Genomic DNA, 27,788 nt, shown 5'->3' with positions numbered 1-27,788 from the left:
CAATGGAACAGATGAGATGCATACATGACTTCCTTTACCTGTGTAAAAATACATTCAAATCTGCCTCTATTTTTTTTCTTAAAGTGGTTTACAAAATGCTGAATTTAGATCCAAGTTAGCTGTATTTTGGGTTTCAGCTGAAGACACAGCAATTCTTTTAAAATGATCTATTCAGTGGAAAAACCCTTTCCCTCAGAAAAAGATGAAACCAGAAGGGCACCATTGCTTTCTGCTTAAGAGAGCACAAGGCTACTCATTAAAAACAAAAATATAAGACAGAGGTTACAGACTGCAGAAAACCCAACCCTTGCTAGTTGGGCCCTATCCATCATAATAATGAGAAGAAGGCTAAAAAGAAATAAATGGTTTCCTACTAGATAGGAAGAAATAGCAGTAAGTAATTTAAAAAACAGAACCTTGATTGATAGCCCCTGCAGGAACACACCAATGCTCTCTATTGTTTTCCCACTAACTTGCTGAAAACATCATAGACTTCTGGTTTCTCTTGTGCAAATTGCTCTACTGTATTCTTCTGCAACCAATCAGATGAGCGCATTTGTTGCTGAAGGAGACCAATCAGATCACCAAGGGTGGAACTCCCCGAGGAGGTTGGTTCCTGGTGGTGAGACACAAAGATGACTTCATCTGTGCTGTCTACTGTGCCTTCTGATTCAGACTGACACAACTGATCTTTATCTTCATTCAGGATTTCACACTCCTGTTCTTCTAGTACTTCACAGATCCTCTGCATCCCTGGAAGAAAGGGTGGGGGGTGGAGAGTAAAAGGAATAGATAGGATGAAATAAAAGTCAGATGCAGATACAGAACTATGATGATAAAGCTTCCAAGTCGTGGCAATGCTAGAAATCTACTAACATCACAGTCAAAAAAAGAACCTGCATCTCACCACTTCCTGGTTCACTTCAAATTAAAAAGTTGATCATCACATGATCCAAACCATTCTGGGACAGTACCATATTCTGACTATTGTGATACATTGTACACAGGGCTGCTGCTGAAAAGAAAATATGTCCAGAAAGCTCAAATGATATGCAGAATAGACTAGCCATGCTATCCTGGAGCTGACTAATATGAACATAGTGCTCTTTGGTTAAAAAAGAAAAAAGAAATTAGTGGCTTCTAATTAGTTCCAGGGCTCAGTTGAATTTCTGTTTTTTGACATGACATCAGGTTATGAAAGGGGAATCTTTCACAGACATAAATTGCTATTCATAGGTTCTTCAGCGAACTTTCTCCTGGTATCCTTAGCTTACGAGATACAGGCAGCTAGAGGAACATGAGAGGATCTTTTCAGCATTGCTGCCCATGTTATGGAACTGTCTCCCAAGGAATATTTTACCTGGTGACTTTTTTTCTTCATTATTTATAGGCACCAAGAGAGGGACCCTCATTCTTACTAGAATCAGACACCTTTCCATTGCTTTTTAACAGATCTTCACTGGGGCTTCAAATACATGTATTTCATATTTGTTTTAGTTTGTTTTTATATCATTAAGCTGCCTTGAAACTATCAGGCAAGAGGAAGGCAGTATAGTAGCCCAAAAAGATTGTGTCAGGTCTTAATGAAAACGCTGAAAGAAGAATTCAAATTTATTTTGAGATGGAAAACATTCCTTCAAATGCTTTCTTTTTTCCTCACAGATTAATTTGGATTATTTCTCTCTCCAGCTTTTTATTTTAATATAATTTTTATTGAAAGAGAATTGGCAGCAATTACAGGCATTACAGTTACCATCTCCACTGTCCCAAATAACGTATCTTCCCATAAACAACCCCTTTTTAATCAGTAAATCCAGAAATCACCAGTTCATCTTTATCCATTTTCAGCTAAAAGTCCATAAAGGGTTTCCAATCTTGTATAAAAGTAATTATTGTTCCCTCCTTAATCAAACAAGTCAATCTAGCCATTTCTACACACTCTGCCATCTTCACAATCCATTCCTCCATTGTGGGTATTTCTGTATTCCTCCATCTTTGTGTTCTTTCTCCAGCTTTTTAGATGAGGTGACAAAACCCATGCACTATTGCAAATACATCTGCAGTATAACATTATAAAAGGCATTAGAATACTTTTAAAACCTTCCATATTTTAGAATTCAGGCTTTAGTTGATTGGTAGCTTAGGCTTTTTCTGAGATAGGACCACTGAATACACTGAACAATAGTGCATCTGTGAGGTTCTGGTCTTTTAAATCCTAGTTAAGTAACTTTCAATACAAGCTACGAAAGATACTGTATATGGAGTTCTTTATTTAGGATAAGCACTGTTCTCCACTTAAGCCACAAATGGCTTCCCACAGCAAAGGTTTTGATTTTTAAAACGTCTCAGCTTTCACCAGTCTTGCGGCTCCCTCTGCTTTAGTTTCCGCCTATTGAGAGTCTTTACTCTATCATGTGCCTGCCTCGTTCTGGCTTTGTAGCGGTCGGCGCCGGCAGCTCATCTTTGAAGGGATCACCCACATTCCTTTCCCTAGGTGCGAACTGCTGCAGAGCTGCACGTCTCTCCTTTCTCTTTGTTCTCTGTTGCTCTGGTTTGCCTGTCACTTCCTGCTGCCTGTGTCTGTCTCCTAATCCCCTCTCATACCTAACCTATGCGAAGGTGGTGCATCCAGATGCACTTAACTATTGCCTTTGGACTGCTCCACGCTTACAACAGCATCCTCTGAGCAGCTTCCTTAAAACAAATGTCCCCAAACTGGTGCACTTAAGATGTTGGACTTCAACCTCCCATAGTCCTCCAGCGCCATGGCCATATTATGGGGGATATAAATCCAAGAGATTTGGACTATATAGCCCTACTCTGTAAATGGCCGCAAACAGCAGACTAGAGAGAAGAGACGGTCACACAAGTAATCCAAACTGCAGCTCTGACCAAGATCGGGGAGAAAAAATGGAATGAGATTCTTTCTTTTAGACAGGGAACATTGTCTAAAAAGCAGATGAAGGACAATAAACTCCCATGAAAACCTGCATATCAGTTATTCTTCCAATTTCTGGCAGTGTTTTTGAACTTGCTCTTGCTCACATACTTCATAAAATATTTTTGAGCATATTTTACTAAGAGTTGAAAGCACAGCTACCATTAGACTTTTCCTTTGAGCTAGATGAATATCCCAGAAAATGAACCTAAGCTGGTTTCCATGATAATCTACACGTGACACCAACTGTTTCTCTTCCAGTACATACCTACAAATGAACCATTCCAGGACTTTTCAATCCACTTCTGTGTTTCAAGTAGTGTTCAGATCAGTTGAATAAAATAGGACTTAGGGTTCAAAGAAGTGTTTATGACATGAGGGCTGATCTAATAAACTTCACGATCATTAATAGTACATACTCCACCTTCTCTCATTGTAGAATGTCCATCTGTCTTCCAAGTGTTTTAAACAAATAAAGACAATAAAACCAGAATCCAAAGAAGAGCTAGGATGGTAAAAGGAAGGAAGAAAGTATGATATGCATAACTTTTGGCAAACCAAGTTGAATACAGTCCATCAATCATGTGTAAATCCATCCTATCTAGCATTTGGTTGACAATGCCATTTGCCCAGGACTGCAAAACAGAGGAGCAGCAATCAATAGCAATAAAGAGGTCCCTGAATCTTCAGAGTGAGCTGGGAAAGCTCCAGAACTACTGTCAGTCAGAATAAAACATCCTATCTGATGTGGCAGATGTGCTGTGGATTAGTTGGATCACCTATTAGGCTAATCTTGGATACAATACAGGAGAGGACAACACTAACCAAGCCGCAGCCGATGTATCTTGTCAGCAAAGATGATGCGGAACCAGCCAGGCTCATTGCACTCAAATGAGTTACCAGGAGAGAGCAAGACCTTTTTTTCCAGGAAGCGCCTCCAGAGTAGCATTTCCTCTTCAAATGTTCCTTTTTTTAAATACTGGAATCAGTTAACAAGAGAGTAAAAGAATAAGGAAACATAATCTCTTACACCCATAAGGAATTCTATCATTCTCTCTTGAACTGCAGAAAATTTAACATGCCAAGGATGGGTAGAAAACCTGTGGCTTTTCAGATGTCGTACAATTACAACTCCCAGGACCTCAGCCCCAGCCAACCCAGCCAATTTTGGAGACCACAGATTCCCCATCTCTGCCCTAGAGGATACAGGTAGACTGAGAACCTAGCAAAAAGGTGAAAGATCTGCTCCAAACAGAAAAAGACTGGCATTTATGATGTGTGTGTATGTGAGGATGCAAATGTGTATGCAGTGCATGTACACACAAACACACACTCACAATGATAGGTATATTTCAACCCTCCCAAACTTGGTGCTCTCCAAATGTGTCAGAAACCTAAGTCCCACAATTTTAAATGACCTGGCAAATTGTATATTTGAACCACAACCATTTTTCCAAACTTTGTAATTCTAGATATTGACTTGATTTTTGTCAGCCCTTTCCTGAGACAAGGAAGGGAATTTCTGGCCTATCCAATTCACCATTCTGTTTCCCACAAAGGCCAAACAAACTGGATTATAAAAGGCAATTACTGTTTTTGAGTCATGATAAACTACGTGGAATCTGAAAACAGATGCTAGATATGAACAACAGAGAAGACCAGTTGCCTTCACACCCTACTTGTACAAAGAACCATCTGTTTCTCCACTGGTGAACAGATATAGGGCCTCTAAAGACCACTGACCTTTCGGAAGTCAATCCATATAAAAAAACCTGCACTGCGGTTGAGGAAGGGAACTCCAAGGGTCTTGAGTTCATCTGTCACAAAAGTGTGCGCAGCTTTCAGTCTCTCATGGTTGGCCCGTAAGTATACTTGGTTGATCCAATCTAGCCAAGAGTACAAAACATTTAGCAAAGACACAAATATGTATGTATTACTACTTAATTTCTAAAAGCCTTGTAGGTCAACCGATGCATTGACTCCACTGAAAAATACTGTCCTTTAGGTAAAGTAAGGCAACATTCATATTCTGCCTGCTGCATTTGACCTGTGATAATTTATTTGTCACTGACACTTTACCAAGCAAAGAACTTGTATATGTGAAGCAGGCCATAGAGAAAAAAAAGTGGTCAAGAATTTCCAAGGCTATATATCTGATGTAACTGTGTGTGTGAACACATATGTGTTTAAGTGAAGGGGGACAATATGAACATGATCTTGGTGCAATGTGAGATTTTTTTTAATTCCCAGATTTGTCAAATTGGCAATCACCTTCAATATACTTCCTGAAATCCTAGGACAAAAGATAGAATTATATGTCGGATATTCATTTTATAAATAAAACAATAGGAGCACCTGTAGCAAAAGTCTCTCCTCAAGAGGAGCAATGCACATAGGTGCTCCTAGGTTACTCTTTGCCTCACCTCTGTCTCTGAGTAGCTGGGCAATTTTATATTGCATAGGCCCACAGATACCATGAAGGTAACCAAACGAAGCCACAGCCTTGATAACATCTTGGTTTAGTGTGTGCAAGGCACCAAATCGGATTCCAGAGACAGCAAAATCCTGTAAAGGGAGAGAAGAATTACCAGTCCAGCTTCCATAATATAAATAAATATTTTGATTTAACCAACATTCATAGTCCAGATATTTGAAGGAGCATCACCTGAATATTAGTAGAACAGTACTTACCTTACTAACCCCCCAGATCACATGGGTACGTTGTGGATCAGGTAATCTGTATGTAAGGAGAACACATACATGAATATTTGCAATAAATAATGGAGGCTTCTTGATCAACCTTTTCCACTCTGGTGCTTTCTAAACGTATTAGACTACAACTCCCAGAATATCCAGACAGAAGGGCATGTTACTTTGGAGTTATGGGAGTTATAGTAAAGCACATCTCAAGGCATTAAGTTAGGAAAGGTTGTTCTTGATCATCAACCCAGAGTTCCAAAACAACAAAGAACATAATTAATAACTATCAATATTGTTAATGGAAACTTTGTTCCATAGGGCCAAATTAATGACCTGTTAATTTTGTGAATGTGGAAAAAGTGGAGAAGCTGAACATTCTCCCTATTCAAACGCCAACAATATTCCCTTCCCCCTAAGCTTCTCTTTGCATTTCCAGGAAGTGATCACTAGACGTAAAAACAAAAGCTTCAGAGAGGAGGCTTCTGTCAGGACTATGGCAGGATACAAATGATTAAATTTTCCCATCCCTTGATCCCTTGATCAACAGCAATTCCTAAGTCACATCTAGCCTAGCAGTCCAAAAGCACACAAAAAAGTGCCTAAGGTATCCTTTCTTCCTTTTTTTTTTTAATCGTATGGCATAGCAGTTTGGTGTCCTTGTGAGGTCCAGCAGCCAGATGTGTAGACTATTTAGCCGTGACAAGTCACGTTCCCCAGGGCGCACCACGAGGAGGCTAGTCTACATTGCACCAAGTTGAGCTGAGAGAAAGTGACTGACCCAAGGTCACCCAGCCGGCTTTCGTGCCTAAGGTGGGACTAGAACTCACAGACTCCTGTTTCTAGCCCAGCACCTTAGCCACTAGACCAGACTGGCTCTCTCCTTTCTTCCTGAAGGCTACATATTCCCCAAATGTGTTCTAGGAAAGTAAAGGGGAAAAATGCCCTTGAGTTGAGCTCAACTCCTTTGCCTGTATGGATGCATCCATCCAATTTTCTTAACAGCATTATGGAAATGGTTTGCCATTGCCTTCTTCTGGGATAGTTTTCAACTTCCCAGGCAATCAGGTGTCCCTCATCAAAGTATTAATCAGGGCTGACCATGCTTAGCAAGAGCCACTCTCTCAGTGGTGCTTTCTAAAGTGAGGAAAAAAATAGGTTACAAAGAAACCTTCTGAAGCCACATGAAAAGCTGGTGCAGAAGCACAAAAAAAAATTGTTCTCATTTAGGGAATATAGAATATTTTACTTCCAATAACGATTGTCACTTCTGAGCTTGAAGGGTACCATTATTATTCACAGATTGTATTATTTATTTATTTTATTAAATTTATAAGGCTTCCCACTCTTTAAGGGTTTGCTAGCATTGGTGACCTTTGCTACTAGATGACCGAAACTATAAAGCAGACCTTACCTGTCCATTTCCAGCACGCTGTGAAATGTGGCAGAGTCATCAAAAACTGACAGCATATAGATCTCATCAACAATCACATGCAACTCATGTCTAGAATGGAGGAAAATAAAAACAGAGAGGACTTCAGCAATTGGAAGGAAAATGACTTGCTCTTCATGCTATCATGGATAGTCACGAGAATGACTGACTAGAAAAGAACATAAATGGCTCTGAGAAAGTTTGAGAATAAGAATGGAGTTCAAGCATCAGCAACTCAAGGCCACACTCATTGCTAGGGATTACAGCAAACCTCAACAGATATTACAGTCTCCCTATAAATGCTTGGATAAGCAGCTCACTGGTAAGAGTTCGACTGGCTTAACTCTCCCAATAAAAGCATACAGAGGAAGTAATATAATGAAATTAATGAAATGGAATGAAAATTAGAAATCCCAGTCCCCATGATTTTTGCTCCTTCAGCTTTATCATTGTCTGGCAACTGAGTATCTCCTACTTCCTTAAATTCTTATTTGTTCCCCTTTTCCATGACATTTTTTGGCTTTAATCTTTAGCCTAAGGGTCCAGTGGAATTTAGGTTTTATACATATAAAAACTTAGGCACAGATGACATGTTTTTGGGGAAATCAGCCAAGAAAGCCACTCTGGTAAAACTCCTGGACCTCTTAGCAGGAGTCAGTCCTATCAGATAAAAATTCCTTTTGAAGAGGCTCTTCCAAATGGGGGTATTGCTCTTCAGTGGTTCTAGTCCTACTCAAGTGGATATTTCAAGATGGTGCCAAATTTCTCATTTCATGGCAACTGCAGTATAATAATTAAATAGGCCAGGCCAGTTTCCTTTTCCACACTGTTCAAAATCCACATAAAATTCTTGAGATCATCTGGGAATGCAGTGTTAGAATAATTAATTCTATTCTTCCTTTTCATCAAGTTCAGGTAAAGCTGGTCATAGTCTAAATTAGCATCCAAAATCTACAGTAAGGGCCAGTGAATTTCAGGACCCAAACCCAGAAAATCCTGGAGAGCTTAGGATGCTATTATTTTAGGATCACCTCCTCTCATACAAATCTGCTCCCACTTGAAAGTTATGAGTTATGATATTTGCATTCCAGGTGCTGGCCAGCAAGTAACAGAAAGGTCTCTAAATACTTTCGAAGTCCATAATGTAACAACTGATCGTAATATGCAGAAATGTTCAATGCTAACTAGGCAGCATACCATATTTCAACTTTTGGACCATCAGATTCTCTAAAACTTTTAAGACTATCATACCTTTTTGCAAATTCCAAGTAGTCTTGTAACTCTGAGAGAGAATAGATATCCCCCAAGGGATTTTGTGGATTCAGGAGAATTAAACCCCTTACTTTGATACCCTATAAAATAAACAAAGAGTGTTTAAAAGTGCACATATATGTGCCCATGGGAACTAAACAAGAAACCTGGTTATTATGCAGGAATTTGATTTTAAAAAACTGACTCTTTTTATTATTAAGTGACTGAAGCATGCAGCTTGATTTCCCTCTTTAAATCAGTGCATTCTACAGTGTGGCAAATTTCCTTTTATGTACATTCCTGCTGGATTTAAGTCCCACTCTCACCCCTCAAAGAATTAATCTCAAAGACAAGTAACTGCACCCTTCCCTTAGGAATGCTTGGAGAAATAATGCAAGAAAGTGTTCTATAAGATTAGATCAGAGATTTCACTCTTCTAGAAACTACATCTTTCCAATGTCTCTGGTGCCTGCCCTATCTGAATTAATAAAATCAAGTCATGAGTATTTTAGAGCTGCAGACTGCTTCTATTTCACTCCAGAATATTAAAAATTCCTTTAATAATTATTAAAAATAGAATATTAAAAGAAAATATGTTTAATTGGTAAACCCCCCAGACACAAAATGCAGAAGGGATAATGAACTTGGCAGGCAATGTTTACAAAAATAGTTCAGGCTGATAAGACTAGCTTGGCTGCTGAAATAATTTGAAGCCACATCTAAAACATTTGTAGTTTGCTCCATAATATCCTTCTGCCATATCCCCCTATCCAGTCCTGGGCCAGTATATCTAGCAAGAATTGAATCAGCAAAGTTCACCTCTGACTGCGCATCCTGCAAGGCCTTGTTTAGCTTATCCACCGTAAGCTGGAATGGACGAGTGCAACTGCCAGTGACCTGAAACATACCAGACAAGAGAGTGAATGGTGGCTTTCAGACCCACTGCATATAACAGTAATGAGGAACATAATTAACCCACTTCAAGGTGGTATCATTCACAGACATTCACAGAACTTGGAGTCTACCCTGTACTTCAGGATGGATATTTCAGCAGAACACAAAGAATCTTGGAATGTTAATCCAAGCACAGGCAGATACCCTTTATCTATATCACAAATTGTTTATATCTCCGTGTCCCTATGATCCATTTTAAATTCCACAAACAGTTACTCTCAAACCTAGCTACATCTACATCACACAGCATTACCATTAACATTCTGCTGGTCCAACTCAACAGAAAACATTTAGTCTATGGGGGGCCAACCCAACTGTTGAAAAACTTACTGTTCCTATGAACTATCAAGTGCTATAGCCAGAAAGCTGAATGGAGCACCATGAGATTCCAGAGTGTGGTGGTCATCCATACACTTCCTTACCTGGCTATCTAAATAGGCATAAACCAACTTGACATTGCCACACAGGTACACATTTCTGGTGATTCCTCCATAGAAAGGAGTAGCAATCAGGAATGCCTCTGAAATCAGAAGAACAAAGCCAGTAACCCACTGCTGCTGTTGGTGTTCCTTATATTCACTGAGGATCAGGTCAATTTTTTATAAGCTTTAGTCTATACATTAATTTCAGGGTTAATTTGGTCTATATGTTAATTTCAGGGTTAAGAACTGAAGTCTGCAGTCCTGGTGGTTTTAATGTCATTTCCACACTTCAGAGACAAAATACACATTCCTCAGTGGAATGGAAAGGAGGATTTTTTTAAAAAAAATCTGTACTTAAAGAATTCAGTCAAATTATCAACCAAGAAGTTAATTTTTTAAAAAAGAGCTAAGGCAGAGGCAGGCAACTTTATCTTCAGCTGGAAAAGTACAAATTAGGTGTCTTACCCCTTGCAAAAATTTAATAGACTTACTTTCTCTCTTTTCAAGAAGAAAAGTTGGAAAATTGCACTGCTGCAAAAGAGCAGTTTTATTGGGGAAGCTTTGGAGATGGTGCAAAGATGCATAGTTTGCCCACCCATGTGAGATGGAGCCTTACCCAGCTTGCTGAGTACACTTGTGTTGACTGTAACTCCCATCACACTCTATCATCATGGGCATTAGCTTATGAAAAGCTACGCTAGGGTAGTTCAAGCAGCAGTACATGAGAAAAAGGACTGAAAGAACAGCCTCAAACATCCATTCTGGTGAAAAAGGGAACACAATTCATTCATCTCCCATCACTGATTTCTTGCAGTGTCAGCAGAGAGAAAGATGGGTGTATCCCCAAGAACCTCTTCCTGAGGAGCTGATGAGCACTCAGTGTTGAGTCCATCAAAATACACACCTTTCTCCTTTTGGACTTAAAAACAAACAAACACCTTGTGATTTCCTAGCTTGTCACTTCTAGAGGACATTGAAAGCAGAACAGAACTCATACTGAAAGGAAAAATGAATTTATAAAGATGAAAATAATTAAATTCTCTGAAGCCCTGTACTCAGATTTAAGATGGGAATATCTACATGAACATTTTTTCTATCTTCCACTGTATGCTTGGGATGAGTGAACGTATTGAGTCAAAAGTATGAATGTTGTGCACTATCACCGTTGGGGGGAGATGGGCAGTGATGTAAATTTAAATAAATTAAATAATAATAATAATGAAGTAAAGCAGAATTTACTGAGAAAAAAAAAGAAATGAGTTCCATTACATAATTCTATATATTCCTGCACAGATACTCTTTTTCCACAGAGTTCGTGTCCTTTTGTCTCATAAATCATTAGCAGTATACAAATACGGTAAAGAAATAAATATCCATGTAATTTGTGGTATCATCACATGGCAGTGTCTATGGAGTATACTGTCATAAACAAGCAAATTAAAAAAAAAACGTGTATATACCAACCATGGCAACTAATTATCAAAGGTCTTCTCCAGATATGCCCTGATTAATGAGAGTTATTTAGTACAGGCATCCTGTGCTACATTAGACACAATACTTAGAAAAACACAAGCAATTTCACTCCTTTTCTGCAAAAGTCCTACTTTGCTGCCTTCTAACAAACCTGTACGTTAAATTGCTCCAGCTCACTTACCTCCTGGATCACACAGAACCATAGCCAAAGTAGAAAACAAAGATCCACAGCCATTCAGCAGAATCACCTACAAAAAGGACATTCAGACAGACATTACTTTCTTTCTGGAGAGACTATTCTTCCAGTAAGATTGCTAGCACCAAGGATTATCCATTCTCTTCTATCTCTAGCACGTAAATAAACATACTACTATAGTTCCATTTCTGAGTCTTTGCAGAAGGAAACCTGCTCTCATGACCCCTACTTACCTTGGCTTATTTGATTTGGTTGAGGAGCACCGACTAGGTGAACCCAGGTAGTGATGACCGCACCCTTCTGTGATAGTGCTGACAGCCCTCCTTGGATCTGGAAGTTTTTGCCAACTATCACCAAACTGCACAAGTGCTCCCTCTGGGGCAAGATACTTGAAACGATATTATCTATGCATCTACAGACATTCTTGTTGTTTATTCGTTTAGTCGCTTCCGACTCTTCGTGACTTCATGGACCAGCCCACGCCAGAGCTTCCTGTCGGTCGTCAACACCCCCAGCTCCCTCAGGGACGAGTCCATCACCTCTAGAATATCATCCATCCACCTTGCCCTTGGTTGGCCCCTCTTCCTTTTGCCCTCCACTCTCCCGAGCATCAGCATCTTCTCCAGGGTGTCCTGTCTTCTCATTATGTGGCCAAAGTATTTCAGTTTGGCCTTTAATATCATTCCCTCAAGTGAGCAGTCTGGCTTTATTTCCTGGAGGATGGACTGGTTTGATCTTCGTGCAGTCCAAGGCACTCTCAGAATTTTCCTCCAACACCACAGTTCAAAAGCATCGATCTTCCTTCGCTCAGCCTTCCTTATGGTCCAGCTCTCGCAGCCATATGTTACTACGGGGAACACCATTGCTTTAACTATGCGGGCCTTTGTTGTCAGTGTGATGTCTCTGCTCTTAACTATTTTATCGAGATTTGTCATTGCTCTTCTTCCAAGGATTAAGGGTCTTCTGATTTCCTGACTGCAGTCAGCATCTGCAGTAATCTTCGCACCTAGGAATACAAAGTCTTTCACTGCTTCTACATTTTCTCCCTCTATTTGCCAGTTATCAATCAAGCTGGTTGCCATAATCTTGGTTTTTTTGAGGTTTAGCTGCAAACCAGCTTTTGCACTTTCTTCTTTCACCTTCATCATAAGGCTCCTCAGTTCCTCTTCGCTTTCAGCCATCAAAGTGGTATCATCTGCATATCTGAGATTGTTAATGTTTCTTCCAGAGATTTTAACTCCAGCCTTGGATTCCTCAAGGCCAGCTTGTCGCATGATGTGTTCTGCATACAAGTTGAATAGGTAGGGTGAGAGGATACAGCCCTGCCGTACTCCTTTCCCGATCGTAAACCAGTCTGTTGTTCCGTGATCTGTTCTTACTGTTGCTACTTGGTCGTTATACAGATTCTTCAGGAGGCATACAAGATGACTTGGTATCCCCATACCACTAAGAACTTGCCACAATTTGTTATGGTCCACACAGTCAAAGGCTTTAGAATAGTCAATAAAACAGAAATAGATGTTTTTCTGAAACTCCCTGGCTTTTTCCATTATCCAGCGGATATTGGCAATTTGGTCTCTAGTTCCTCTGCCTTTTCTAAACCCAGCTTGTACGTCTGGCAATTCTCGCTCCATGAACTGCTGAAGTCTACCTTGCAGGATCTTGAGCATTACCTTACTGGCATGTGAAATGAGTGCCACTGTTCGATAGTTTGAACATTCTTTAGTGTTTCCCTTTTTTGGTATGGGGATATAAGTTGATTTTTTCCAGTCTGATGGCCATTCTTGTGTTTTCCAAATTTGCTGGCATATAGCATGCATTACCTTGACAGCATCATCTTGCAAGATTTTGAACAGTTTAGCTGGGATGCCGTCGTCTCCTGTTGCCTTGTTATTAGCAATGCTTCTTAAGGCCCACTCAACCTCACTCTTCAGGATGTCTGGCTCTAGCTCACTGACCACACCGTCAAAGCTATCCCCGATATTGTTATCCTTCCTATACAGGTCTTCTGTATATTCTTGCCACCTTTTCTTGATCTCTTCTTCTTCTGTTAGGTCCTTGCCATCTTTGTTTTTGATCATACCCATTTTTGCTTGGAATTTACCTCCAATGTTTCTAATTTTCTGGAAGAGGTCTCTTGTCCTTCCTATTCTATTGTCTTCTTCCACTTCCGCGCATTTCTTGTTTAAAAATAATTCCTTATCTCTTCTGGCTAACCTCTGGAATTTTGCATTTAATTGGGCATATGTCCCCCTATCACTGTTGCCTTTTGCTTTCCTTCTTTCTTGGGCTACTTCTAGTGTCTCAGCAGACAGCCATTTTGCCTTCTTGGTTTTCTCTTTCTTTGGGATGTATTTTGTTGCCGCCTCCTGAACAATGCTGCCAACTTCTGTCCAGAGTTCTTCCGGGACCCTATCTACTAAGTCCAGTCCCTTAAATCTATTCTTCACCTCCACTGCATATTCCTTAGGAATATTAGTGAGCTCATATCTAGCTGATCTGTGGGTCTTCCCTAATCTCTTTAGTCTGATCCTAAATTGTGCAAGAAGAAGTTCGTGATCTGAACTACAGTCAGCTCCAGGCCTTGTTTTTACCGACTGTACAGATGTCCGCCACCTTTGGCTGCAAAGGATGTAATCAATCTGATTTCGGTGTTGTCCATCTGGTGAAGTCCATGTATAAAGCCGTCTCTTAGGTTGTTGGAAGAGAGTGTTTGTTATGCAGAGTGAATTGTCTTGGCAAAATTCTATCAGCCTATGTCCTGCTTCATTTTGTTCTCCCAGGCCATACTTACCTGTAATTCGAGGTGTCATTTGACTGCCCACCTTAGCATTCCAGTCTCCTGTGATGAAAATAACATCTCTTTTAGGCGTGTTGTCCAGTAGGTGCTGCAGATCCTCATAGAACTGCTCTACTTCAGCTTCTTCAGCATTTGTGGTTGGGGCGTATATTTGGATCACTGTGATGTTAGATGGCTTGCCCTGAATTCGAATTGAGATCATTCTGTCGTTTTTTGGGTTGTATCCAAGCACTGCTTTAGCCACTTTACTATTAATTATGAAGGCTACTCCATTTCTTCTGTGGTCCTCTTGTCCACAGTAGTAGATCTGGTGGTCATTTGATGTGAAGTGGCCCATTCCAGTCCATTTCAGTTCACTGACGCCCAAAATGTCTATCTTTAATCTTGACATCTCACCAATAACCACATCCAATTTGCCCTGGCTCATAGATCTTACATTCCAGGTTCCAATGGTGTGTTGATCCTTAGAACATCGGATTCGCCGTTCACTACCAGCACCGTCGGCCGCTAGCCGTCCTTTCGGCTTTGAGCTAGCTGCGTCATCACGTCTGGGGCTAGTTGAGCTCATCCTCTGTTCCTCCCCAGTAGCATTTTGACCATCTTCCGACCTGGGGGTCTCACCTTCCGATGGTATACCGACATATCTCTGGTTGTACTGATCCATTTAGTTTTCACGGCAAGAATACTGGGGTGGGTTGCCATTACCTTCCCCAGGGATCGCATTTAGTCTGACCTCTCTGTCATGACCTTCCCGTCTTGGGTGGCCCTTCACGGTTTAGCTCATGGCATCATTGAGGTGCTCAAGCTCCAGCACCACGACAAGGTAACGATCCTTTGCTGAAGACAGACATTCTTAGAGGAGAGTAATTATCTTGATCCTTTTCCAACTAGGTTCACCTTGGTTTTGGGACAGAATCAGCCATGGTCATCTTGATAGATGACCTACTGCAGAAGGCAGAGAGAGTGCGACTTGCTTGATCTTTCAGTGGCTTTTAATAGACAGACCAGGATATCTTCCTTGACCACTTCTGTGAGTTGGGATTGGGAAAATTGTATTACCAAGGTTTTACTTCTAAAGCCTCAGAAAATGATACCGGGTGACTATGCCTTTAGATCCTATCACCTATGCTATCAACAAAAGGCACTATTTTATGTCCAGTGCTGTTAAATATGTATATGAAGCTCCTTGGGACAGTCAAAGATGTATTGGGTCTAGGAGTCATTCATAAGCTGATGACCCTCAGTCTATACTACCTGAATCAAAACAGATTCATAATCTGAACTAGTATGTCGATGCAGTGATAGGATGGATGAGGTATGGATGAGAGTCAACAAAGAGAGAACCCTGACAACAGGGTGATTTTCAGTGAGGTGATTTCTCAGTTCTGGATGGAGCCACACTCCCTCAGAAAGAACAGGTACACAGTCTACCAGTAATCGCAGAGTCATCACTGTCATTGTGGTGACAATCAATTGGAGCTGAGCAGCCAATAAATTTAAATAAATAAATAAATAAAAACAAATAAATAACCAGCTAGATAGGAACAGTAGTCGAAATCTCACATTTAGATTACTATAATGGACTCTATGTGGGTCTGCCCTTGCACTTGATCTGGAAGCTGCAGCTGGTGCAGAATGAGGTGGTCACATTGCTGAGTGAGCACTGGTCATGCTCACACTCTCTGCCACTAGCTGTGGATCCATGTTCCAGCTGCATTCTTGGCAGAGGAATACTGAACAACTTGAGACCAGGATTGTTAACAGATTAACATTACAAACTGGGTTAATCATTAGGACCACCTTAGCAGGTTTTCCAGTGTGTGCTGAGAACCACAGAGTGCCCTCTTGAGGTTATTTTGGTAGATGGGCAGCAATATACTGTAAATATGTTAAATAAATAAACTGAAGGATGGTCCTTCTGTGTGGCGATACTGTACCTTCTGAAAAGCTTTCTACCATGAATTTGTGATTCACTTAGGAGTATATCCATGGATAGGAACTACAGAGCATATTCCCCTCAGGCTGAACCCTCATTCTGGGCTGAGTTACCAAGTGAACTGGTACCACCCAGCTCCCACACATAAGAAAGCAGTGACCCCCAAGAAAGGAAAACACCTCCTGCAGCTCAGATTCCTGCGGCTACTGGAACTCCTACTGCTTGCCCCCTTCTAACCCAAACAAGATGTAGTCAGAAGCAGCCACACTCCCAGGTAGCAACAGAGAGATAGAGAGAGAGAAGGGCTGGTATCTGCCTCTCTTTCCTGCTTTTCTGTTGCTGTTGCTCTGCTCTGTCTGCCCCTTTTCATCAAATGGTAGCCTGATCTAATCTGGCCTGGCCTGGTCAACTTGTATTTGGCAGAAACTAGTCTTTCTACAGGTAGTCCTTGTTTAGCTACCACAATTGGGACCAGAAACTCAGTCGTTAAGCAAAGCGGTTGCTAAATGAAACTGCGACTGTGCTTATGATCTTACTACAGCTTTCCTTTACTTTACAGACCTGAGAAGGTTGTAAATATGAGGACTGGTCACCAAGTTACTTTCTCATCACTGCCACAGCTGTGAATAGTCACTAAATGAGGCAGTCACTAAATGAGGACTACTTGGTATCTCTATGGAAAGGTTATCAATAAGAAAACGGAAGAGTGGTCCTGCCGGGTTGACTTTGTGGTCTGGGTCCTGTACTGTTACTGTGAAACAAACAGCTGCCAGCACTTTTAGTGCAGGATATGAGGGTTGTTCAGCTAGGAATGCGAACGAAGAAGGGGAATCCTTATGGGATAGAACTTCGGATGAGACTGCAAAGCAGAGGTCAGGGGCTCCCAGATACCTTATTATTTCAAAGCAAACGTTTGAATTGCTGCTCTACAATTTAAAACTGGGTCAAGATTCTGCAGCATTTGATGCTCTGCCAATCAGATGAACACTCCTCTTCCGAACACTTCATGAGATAAGAATGCCTATGAAGCCTTTGTTCCGACCAGCTTTGCCAACAGGAAGAATTTTACTAGTTATCAGTATTCTAACTTGTAACAAGCAGCTCTCCATGCTGTAGTGGCTCTAAAACTGAAGCAAACACTCCATTCCATTTTTCAGGAAGCAAACAAAAGAAATGCAAGAGGCCGGAACAGACCTGCTGGCCATCTTATCATGACTTCAGTATCTAGTAGGGGCGGCAGCTCACGGTGTTCCACAGATGTTCCTTGGAGAGACTGAAAGAGCAGATTATCTGCTGTAACCATGGATGAGATCTCAGATAAGTAGCCTGATGGAGCAAGGTTTGTTTTCTTTTAGCTTTGCTATGGCAGTGGATACACGTGTTGAGAAACTGGGGGGCAGGGATGAGAGGTTAGACAACTTGTGATGCAGAAGTGCCATCTCCGCTGTCTGCATCAGTCTGCAACTTCTTAAAGCTGCATTTCTTCCCCACACCACACACTTGCCCTCTACACCCCTCTAATGTCTAGATATATTTGTCTGACACAGAATGGTTGTCACTTGCTGAAAACAAGCAGACAAACCAGAAAGTAGGTTGACTTACATTTTCTGCTCTGAGAGGTGCGGGTGCTTTGCTGTAATAGGTCAAAAACCAAGCCACTTCCTCTCGCACACTGAAGGAGATACAAAAGCAGTCAGAGTTTTCCAAGGGAAATCTTCACTCCTCTCTAGGCTTTATTGTAGAAAACACAGATTCAGGCTTTCTGACAAAAGAGGGAGGAGGTGCATGGCAACAGCTACTTACAACAAATGGCCCTTCCAGTCAGGATACTGCAGCAGGCAAGGTTCTATGAGGTTCATGGAACTCTGTGTCAGCTATAAGCAATGAGAATTATTAGGCACATTGCCAGAAACTGGTCTGGAAAGTAGCAAGTAAAAGCTATGAAGATTCCATAATTTCCTCCTTCACTTGGAAGGCATTCTTGCAAATGAACTACACACCCAGAGGCCGGGTTTGCACATTGTGATTCATCTGATTTTGGTTTAGTATGTTGGGTGAACCCAATCAAGAGTAGTTTGTTCAAGAAACTACATTTGTACAAACCATGGTTTGGAATAATATATGAAATAGGTCTATGATTTTATTTAGTGATCTAGATCACTATTATTTTGTAATTGCACAATATATATATAAAATGCAAGCTTAACATACACACATACATACATACATAATGCTTAAAGAGCATTGCCACTCATTTAAAGAGAGCAGTAGCTTTACTTCCTGTCATAATATACCAGTTTTTTTGCCTACGGCTTCCCCCCGCCCCACGTCTTACTCCATGGAAAACTTGGGTGGGGGCTGGTAAGGGACTAAAGCAGCCTTTCTCATCTCTTTGACCCTGGAGGAACCCTTGAATTATTTTTCAGGCCTCGAGGAACCCCTGCACATTCAGGCCCAAATACAGGCCAGAAGTTACAACATTATTGTATTTGTTTCATGTGTACGCCTCTATATATGCATTAATAGTTTTAAATTTTTGGTTTTAAACTAAAAAGCAAGAATGAAACTTATCTCTTTAATGTGAAGTTGCCCAAATTTGAAAGCATTTTTTAAATAAATTGTGATCTCCCAGGGAACCCCTAGTGACCTTCACGGAACCCAAGGGTTCCACAGAACGCTGGTTGAGAAACCCTGGACTAAAGGAAATGTATCCATTTACCATGAAACCGTTTGTCCGAGATTAATGGGTGAAAAATAGAGTGGTGAGTGTCATTCATGTATTAGTGACCCTGTAAAGCTCCCTACCAAAGGTCCATGGTCCACGCCAAAGGAAGAAGCATACAGTTATTTATGAAGAGGAGAACAAAGCCAACTAGTATCAACATAAACAGATAATAAAACAGAAAATCAGTATAAGCCTTAGGTGACTCATCTGGGAAATTATTTACTTTGTGAAATCATGATGAAATGCCATCAGCCCCCAGCGGCAATCACTGTTACTTAAGAATGAAATGTGTTTACAATATTCTTACCTTTTTGGACATTAGATCAAAGCAGAGTTTGTTCTCACTGGTACCCAAATTAATAATGCCCTGGGGATACAGATAAGTGTTCCATTAAGAATATTACTTGGTGTCCTATCAGCTAGCCATAAAACTTTAGCATTTCTAGAGCCAATAAAGAATCTGAAAGGGGACTGCGATAGAAGATACTGTACATGTAAGTCAAGAGGACATAATTTATGTTTCATTTCACTTTTTGTTGTGAGAAACCTTTAAAGATTTCAATTGCAATTCGCCCATATTTATACTGTCCATGCCACTGTATATTCTATACTACTGCTTACGTTTGGAAGCTTCATTTTTCATATAGGACTCAAAGAAACTGCAGGTTAGCAGCACACACACACAGAGAGTCATTCATTCCCCATGCAAAAAAAAAAAACCTTAGCCAAGTCACTATTTTACCCAGATAATTTTTAAATGGGTAAAATGTATGTTTTAAATTTAAATACTACTCTTTGCTATGGAGAGATACATGCGTTTATGCCATTGTATTTGCAGAAAAGTCCAGTAAGCTAACTCTAACTGAGCAACAGTAAGTATAAACAAAAAGACTCCAACTAAAATTAATGGCTAAGAGAGGATTTGAATCCAAACCGAATCAGTTCAACAGTTCAGCTATACTACACTGCCTACACTGATTGCTAGGGAAGAATGAACTGAAAGATTAGTGTTGTAATAATGGGTTTCTTAGGCAAGAAAAATGTAATTAGGCTGAATTTTTTTAAAAGAAAATTTGAGGTTATGTAATATAAAAAGCTTACACTGATTAGAGCTAGCATAGCTGGTTTTATTGATGGATAGTAGTGTTAATGCTGTTATAATAATTTGGATGCCCTGCTGTTTTACTGTTTATCATGGGGACAGAGTGTGTTTCTTTTTACTGTAAGCAGCTCTGGAAGTCCTTCAGAGACAGAAGAGTGAAGTATTAAACATGTAAAATAAAAGTTAACTTGCAGAAAATGCTACTAAGTGTTGCTCTGGAGAAAAAGCTAAGAGCTACTGTGAAAGTCACTATAGAATATTCACTGATACTAGATTGTTTATATGGCAGGAGGAAAACGTTCACTTTAATCAGTGTTAAGAACGTAATATCAGCAATGAAGGGTAAAATGGAACAAAAAATTCTAAACCATCATAAAAACAGATGTTTGTGGCATAAGATTTCGCTTACAGATGGGTCATCTATGGTCCTGCAAATGTTGCTATACTAAAATTCTCAGCATCTCAGAAAGCATAGCCATATTGAGAGATGCTGGGAGCTATAGTTTAGAAATCTCTGGTGCCAATAAGTGCCTCTTCTTTCAACCTGCTTAAGCTAAAAGGTCAGGGTCTGGCCAGTGTCTGGATAAGAAACTATCTGAAAAGCTATCTTGAATCCACTGATGGAAGTAAAATGGGACATAATTGCCCTGCTTTGAGACCACATATTTAGTCGCAAAGCTAAGTCATCTGCGTAACAAATTTAGAAGCATGTGTCAAGTTAAGTATGTATCAGGACCATTCTATCTCTTAAAAATAGGACTCAGTCACAATGACTTTGTTTAATTGGCAATCTTTCCTGGCATTAAAAAATAATAATAGTCCTTATGGTTTAAAATATTCTTATATGCCATGTTTAGGAGAATAAACTCTAAAAACATGCCAATTTAAAATAAATAAAACAAGACCTTTTCTTCTAATGCTCATGTCTGCCTGGTGAGGCAAGGTGGGTTCATGGAAATTGAGGAAACTATTAAACCATTCCCTCCCTAGTGTGTCTACTGCCTAAGGAAAACTCACCTTTCTGTTAAGTTTTTCAAAAGTTTAGTTAACTCAGTAAATAAATGCCTTGGTAGAGTTGGGGAATAGCGGTGATCTTCCCTTCTGTCCTGCATGACATACCCACTGTGATAGTCCATGAACAAACAAGCGTTTCCTTCCACTTTGGGCACAGAATCCATAAAATGTTCTCAACATCTCAAATAAGCCTAATTAAGTCATTAAAATTCCACACTAAGGAACTAAGACCCAACATCTTGGTTACAGCTTCGTTAAAGCTTTTCTTTCTTAAGAAAAGCTTTATTATGCGAAATTTATTATTTTAAAATAATAAAAAGCCATTGAAAAATCAGTGTGCTTATTTAGAAACAAGTAACCGGAAGACTTTTACTCACGCTGGGGTTTTTATCCTCATCATACTTGTCAGCATGGTAGACCTCGTACCCCTCTTCTGAGGTCTCAACAATATTAACCATATTGCCTCGGACAGAGAGGTAAGGGCTGCTTTGAAAATCAGCACGGTAGCAGGAAGTGTACACACTGTCTATCCTGTCCAGTCTGGTTTGCCCTAACTGGAGGGCCTTGGCTTCTTCCGACAGCCGTTCTCCTATTTCTGTGGTACTGGAAAAGGCTTGGTTAAGGTCCACATTCGGAGCCACTCCAGTTGCTGAAGAGCCCTGATTGCCCTGCTTCAAGATGTTCAGCATTTGGGCGAAGATGTTGAACATGCGGAAATCATGATCCCGTTCCAATTCAAAGCGTCGCTGCTCCAGTTGGACTCGGCGCTCCTCCGCCTCCGAGTCTCGCTGGAGTCGGCGTTCCTCCATCTGCAGAAAGCGCTCCTCCATTTCCCGCTGTGCACTTAAAGTCTTCAACAGCAGGGCATCCACAGGGTCCTTCAGCCGCTGGCCTTTCCTTTTCTTCCGCAAGCGGTGCAAAGTAGAAAAACCAGGCCACGGCCCTAGACTTTGGATCCGAGAGGAGGAAGCTGCGTTGGGTTCACTGAAACCTAAGAATAAACAGGTTAAAGATAATCAGCCCTACCAATTTCTTTTTGGCAAAGGTCAAACCTGCTTGAATGATTATCTGCTGCCCTCCTTTAATCATCCAAGCCCTTAGCAGACTTTCAGAGTAAATGAGTTACTTCACTAATGAATATTGAGAAATGTGCATTTTTCTTTATATAATAGTTAACATATGTTGCACAGGGACAAGAATGCAGCTGGATTCCCACAGCACACTATATCATAAAGTATAGTGACAAATTACAGTGGCTAGCTTTGCTGAATACACTATCAATGAGCAAAGCCATTTTGGCTTAGTGGGTCATGCAAATCGAGCCGCCATCCCATCCAGCATTTCTACTCAGACCAAGAATATTGTAGAGCTCTACACTAATTCAATACGCAAAATGGAGGACTCGCTACTCTTGAATTCTATATACAGGCTAACAGATATCTCTCTCTCTCTCTCTCCAAAGTACCAAAAGGTTTAATGATATCCCAGTCTTACCAAGCTTCCAGTCATGATTATAAATGGTGCCAGGTAAAGGATTAGGGCCCTGTAACCGATTCTAATACTCACAAGGCATAATTAAAAATAGGCATCTAAGTGAATTCATCTGCTTCAGCTAAAGTACTTCCATCACTGTGTGAAGCTCATCCTGTAGAAGATTACTTCAAGAAAGTTTCTTTTCCAGCTTCATTTACATTTTCTGCTGAAATGGAGGGTAGAATCCATTTTATGCCTGATCGCATTACCCTGGGTATACTGCACAGAAATGCACTGCCCATCATTTAAGACCATTTGGGACCAACATTCTCTCTATACACCTGGCTGAATTTTAGGAATAATATATTACGTAAGGCAAGGGGGACCAAGCTGCTGTCAACATTCATTTTGCAGTGTATTGGGTACAGTCCAGTTTGAGGGGTCTCAGTGACAGCACTCCATCTGCATTTTGTGCTTAATCTCTTGGGTTAGAGATCCCACCCTGTGATATACTATATCAATGTAGTTCAGGCTTTAAGCATTTTAATAAAGCTGATCAGTTTTAAAAATCTGCCAGTTTGTTAGCTGCTAAACAAGCTAATTAAGGGACGCGGTGGCGCTGCGGGTTAAACCGCTGAGCTGTCGATCGGAAGGTCGGCGGTTCGAAACCGCGCGGCGGGGTGAGCTCCCGTTGCTCGTCCCAGCTCCTGCACACCAAGCAGTTCGAAAACATGCAAATGTGAGTAGATTAATTGGTACCGCTTCGGCGGGAAGGTAACGGCGTTCCGTGAGTCATGCTGGCCACATGACCCGGAAGTGTCCCTAGGGACAACGCCGGCTCCAAGGCTTTGAAACGGAGATGAGCACCGCCCCCTAGAGTCGGACTCGACTGGACTTTACGTCAAGGGAAACCTTTACCTTTAAACAAGCTAATATGACAGGCTGAATCTGTATTTCAAAAAGTACCTACTGAATAGAAGTGACCACAACAGGAAAAGGTGCTTGGAAAAATACTGAGACTTATCTGCTTTCTCCATTCCAAACTTTGGAATCATGAGCTACTATAGAAACATGGAGGATCCTGGCCCATATTAAGCCCTGGGTAAATGTAGCACATCATTTTGAGGCCTCAGAAGGATGAAGATGATTTCCTAAAACACTGTTAAATGGGTAGTTCTGTCTGCAACATACATGTCATCTCTACAGATTCTAAGACCCAGTGATTTCCAAGTGACCAAACCTGATGCATAAGAAATTATGTGCCAAGTAACCGTCTTCTTTTATAAATCCCAGGGCTTTGCTCCCAACCAAAAATAGCTCGTTTTCTAAATGGTTCCAGCACCAACCAATCATCTGCTAAAAGAAAGTTCCAAAGAACACAGTTCCCTCTTGGTCTAAAAATAATAAAAGAGCTTCATCAATCCATAGTCAATGATACTACTTTAAGTCTCTTCTGCTCACTCTGTTCAGGTTCTCTTGGGAAAAACGAATGAAGAGAAGAGTACAAGAAACTCACCTTGTGACTGCTTATGTAGACGTGAAGGGGTTTAAGTAACTAAGTACATTTGCTTGGTGGAGTTTAAACCTCCACAGTATTTCTGACTTGTAATCAGAATTAATTGGTCTTTATGAGATCCAAACTGTCCTGAATTCACTTAAATTACTACTGTCCTGAATTCACTTAAACCTCAGTTTTAAATACTGTTGGTCATGGTTTACAACCACTGTTTGCATATCAAAGGGGACACACAGCAAAGGCCAGTTTCCAAGCATGTTTCAATTGTGTGACCTAAAGTATTTGGATAGACTTAAAAATATTTCTGGTAGCAAAAGTCACTCATCCACAAAACGCATTACTATGGAGTATTTTGAAGGTCACATTTGTTATTTCATCATTTCACTCCCCAAAACAGGCTAATTTGGGAAAGGCTTGGACAGCACTGGAGTGGGGGCCTCCCAGCCTCCACCCGCTCTCCATCCACTGGGTTCCACTTCTGAGTGTTGTCAGTGCCACTTTAACAAGGGAAAGTAGTGACTCTTCCTGTTTCACCCACTCTGGATAGCTGTGCAGGAAGGATCAGATTCTACTCTTTACCCACAGAATATCAAAGTGGATTGGCAACAGAAGGAGTCCACCACTTGACTACCCTCTGGACAGCAGGATAGTGAGAATTCCCCCAGGGCCCCAAATTCTCTGAGCACAGGAAAGGTGAAATGGCTTCCACAACCAATTCTCTGCATGGCACTGCTCAGTGAGGACAAGTTAGCAACCCAACATCACTTCTTGCACGGTGATCCCATTTCTCTTTCCCCAGTGTTCAATTGAAGGGAAGAAAGGAAGTAGAGAACCGGTCCCCCCAAAGGACAGAACTCTAAGGAGGAAGTACTGGGGAGAGAAGAAGGATTAATGGAGGGGACAGAAGTGTCCCTCCCTTGTTTTTTTCAGGCTCTATGCAGGACCCTGGAAAAGAGGGTTACAATTTAAGATGTGCTGCTTGACTGCTTCCCATCACCCAAGCCATTCTGGCAGACGCCCATTTGAGGGGACATGCATTAGGTCCTGCAAAAAGGTGCAGCCATTCTCTTCACTGCATTTCAGGTTGCAAGAAGGTGGGAATCTTGGGGAAACCTTTCATAATGGCAAGCATCTCTGTGGGCAGTGCAACCCATCCAGGAGCTGTATGGTTCCCACCACTGCGCCTTCCTTCTGGTCCTTCAGATGTGCTTATAAAGTGCCCAGGATCTGGCCTCTGCTCAGTCTCTTTCAGGAGCAGGGGAGAGGCTCTCCTGGTTGGCCTGATTTGATCTGGCATTCCTACCTGACAGGGAGACAGTGGTCTCAATGGGGATCTCCCCCCTGGAGATGGGAGAGTCATTCTGGGACCTCTCCACGAAGGCCCTGTCTATCTCGCGCTCCTCAGCAGAGCCCCCCGGCTGGTAAGTGAGAGAAGGCAGAGGCTCCGGCGTCAAGCACTGGCCCTCTGAATCCACCTCCTCGCATTTGATCTCCATCAGCTCCGGAGGCTGAGAGGGTGGGAAGGTCAGCGCCGAAGAGGGGCCCAAGTGAGGATGGTAGCTCTCTGCCCCCCCGCCAGGGAGCCCTTGCGGCGCCAACACGTAACCGCCGTTGCTGTTGCCGGTGGCGCTGTAGGCGAGCGAAGGCCGGCTGGCCAGGACGCGGTCCATCACCTCGTAGAACTTCCACGTCCTGCCCCCACGCGGAGCCTTGTTGTTGTCCTTGATGCGACGGTACTCGAGTTTCATTTTCTTGATCTTCTCCCGGCACTGATCGCCGGTGCGGTGGATGCCCTTCTCGCGCAGCACTTCGGCGATCCGGTTGAAGACGTGCTGGTTCCGCAGGCAGCTCTCCAGCTCCGCCTGCACCGATTCGTCAGCCCACAGGTGCAAAAGCTCCACCACCTCAGGATCTGACCAGTTAGTGCCCCGCTCGTACTTCTTCCCTCGAAAATCCATGCTTCCTCGGCTCTTAATTTCTCCGCCGCGCCCACCTCCCCGTTAAGGATCGAAGGATAAACTCAAAGCCCAGAAGAAAAAAGGCGCACGAGGGGAGACCCGAAAAGCCATGAAGCGGCGCGCAAGGCAACTATTGCTCGACCCTCGCGGAGAAGCCCTTCTGGGACTGGAACGGGCTTGGCTTGGTTCGATTTACTGGAGCTGGGAAGCCTAACGCTTTACTTCATTGGAAGGGGAAGCGGGGAGAAAGACGGCCTTTCCCCCTTCCCCTTTCTGCAGCTCTGGAAGCCGCAGAACGGATCGGACAAGTTGGCACGGCACGGCTCGGCACGGGTTCTAGCTTTTTCTTTTTTTTTACAAAGCGAGTTCCCGGGTAACGCAGGCTGGGAAGCGTGCGCAAGTAAGCATGTTCACATCCGGTGTGATGGCACATGCGTGCTTCCTTTATTCCGGGATAACTTTGGTCCGTGTCAATCACGCGCTCCGTAACCCGGCCGGGCTGGGCTAAACGAGGCAGAAGCGCACGACGGCGTTGGGGCGGGGCTTCTGGAGGCCCCGCCTTCACAGACCGCCCCCTTTGAACGCCTCGAGCAAGAGGCGAGAGGTAGAGATTCCGAGATAGCGCGAGACTAATTGAGTGCAGTTGTCAAGTAGCTAACGAGTAAGTTGAACATGGTGGTCCAAGTCTGGAAAGTAAACTGAATCAACAGTCGTTAGAGATCTGGAATTGTTTTTTTTTCTTACAGCGACTGAACATGATTTTTTTCCTACTTTAAATATGTTGAGGACGAAGTACGCTGGATTTCCCTTCGGCATTCCGAGTGAAATTAATTGTAGCGTTCATTCAACCGTAGCATAGTTCAGAATCTGTTTCAAACGCGTGTACAGCAGAGTATTCAGGCTTAGGTATTGTTTTGGTGCTTTATTAATACTGGCTGGTTTATTTAAAAATTATTCTGTTTCACTAACATGCTCAAGGACCTGACAAAAATATAAACCGTAATATTATAGTCACCTAACCCAACTCCAGTGCTGGATATACATTTAATAAGAATTTGAAAGAGCAGAAAAATTAGAGATCATACATACCTGGATACATTGGACAAAGGGCATAAAATGTGCAAGGCACAATTTTTGAATTCATTTTCAAAATGCTGAAAGTCTTACTTAACAAATCTTTTTCAACCTCAATGTTTTATTTTTAGTCACATTGATCTTTCCTCACTGATGTTATTTGCCAGAAAAATTGACCAAAAAGGTCTAGAAGTTTTGGACCAAGACACACCCCATACTGAACATTCATTTTGAATGCAGAACACTTGTAAAGGACACAAAGTGGATGACAAGGAAACAGGGTGATGCTGGGCCAGCAGATGCTCCAGTTGTGTGGTCCCAACCCACCATGTCCCCAAGCTAGCCTTGATTAGATATGTTTGAAGCTAGTGAAGCCTTCCACCAACCAGATTCGGGTCCTGTTTCATGGCCACTGGATTTCCAGCTGATCTTTCTGGCCTTAAGTGGGGATTACAGGAGAAGAGGAGATGGTTTCAGAGCAGACTTCCCCGCTTTGCAGTCTTCTAGATGTGCCAGACTTCAGTCCCCTTGACTCCCAGCCTTGCCTGGCACATGTCCAGGGACAGAAAGGGCAAAACAAAGAGAAGTAATGCTGATAAGACCAGAGTTTTGTGCTAGATGGATTACATTACCTGACTTGAAATGCAATTGCAGCCTCTCAGGAAGATCAGGTTTACTACTTGTGCTGCCGATCAGTCCTTAAAATGTCACAGGTGTGAGTCGCAAGCAGCCTCTTTTTCTAGTTTGGCCTGGTTTGCCACTCCCAACTGCTCCTAATAAGGGAAGACTTTGCTCTCATTAGACTACTTAGAGCACACTTGTGTGGG

At 41.9% G+C, this 27,788-nt stretch overlaps 1 protein-coding gene across 3 annotated transcripts; it reads right to left on the bottom strand.

Moving 5' to 3' along the window:
• Positions 1 to 152: 152 nt before the first annotated feature.
• Positions 153 to 27,660, bottom strand: ACCS (1-aminocyclopropane-1-carboxylate synthase homolog (inactive)). Of its 3 annotated transcripts, none has more exons than XM_063289637.1 (15): positions 27,594 to 27,654; positions 21,318 to 21,931; positions 19,132 to 19,191; positions 17,903 to 17,973; positions 17,702 to 17,771; positions 11,349 to 11,415; positions 9,695 to 9,792; positions 9,138 to 9,215; positions 8,319 to 8,419; positions 7,050 to 7,139; positions 5,630 to 5,675; positions 5,362 to 5,503; positions 4,682 to 4,824; positions 3,764 to 3,917; positions 153 to 753 (listed from the first exon to the last, which is right to left on the bottom strand). In XM_063289637.1, exons 2-15 carry the CDS (start codon positions 21,768 to 21,770, stop codon positions 455 to 457), a joined length of 1,872 nt encoding a protein of 623 aa, XP_063145707.1. In that variant the 5' UTR covers positions 21,771 to 21,931; positions 27,594 to 27,654; the 3' UTR covers positions 153 to 454. The 3 variants fall into 3 exon arrangements, with proteins under 3 accessions (XP_063145707.1, XP_063145706.1, XP_063145708.1); XM_063289636.1 differs by lacking the exon at positions 27,594 to 27,654 and adding an exon at positions 25,233 to 26,574; XM_063289638.1 differs by lacking the exon at positions 21,318 to 21,931 and having other exon boundaries at positions 27,594 to 27,660.
• Positions 27,661 to 27,788: the final 128 nt, after the last annotated feature.

Source organism: Candoia aspera, chromosome 1 (assembly GCF_035149785.1).
Source record: "Candoia aspera isolate rCanAsp1 chromosome 1, rCanAsp1.hap2, whole genome shotgun sequence".
Classification (NCBI taxonomy): domain Eukaryota; kingdom Metazoa; phylum Chordata; class Lepidosauria; order Squamata; family Boidae; genus Candoia; species Candoia aspera.
The sequence above is the reverse complement of the archived record's forward strand: the minus strand, read 5'-3'. Positions and strand labels throughout refer to the sequence as shown.

What these genes read in the sequence shown, in the direction of transcription:
- ACCS (XM_063289636.1), bottom strand. Translation starts at nt 25,887, where the DNA reads ATGGATTTTCGAGGGAAGAAGTACGAGCGGGGCACTAACTGGTCAGAT. An exon ending in GACCACTGTCTCCCTGTCAG is followed by an intron (nt 21,932 to 25,232) that starts GTAGGAATGCCA and finishes GTTTATTCTTAG; the next exon opens with GTTTCAGTGAACCCAACGCA. An exon ending in TTGATCTAATGTCCAAAAAG is followed by an intron (nt 17,974 to 19,131) that starts GTAAGAATATTG and finishes CATTGCTTATAG; the next exon opens with CTGACACAGAGTTCCATGAA.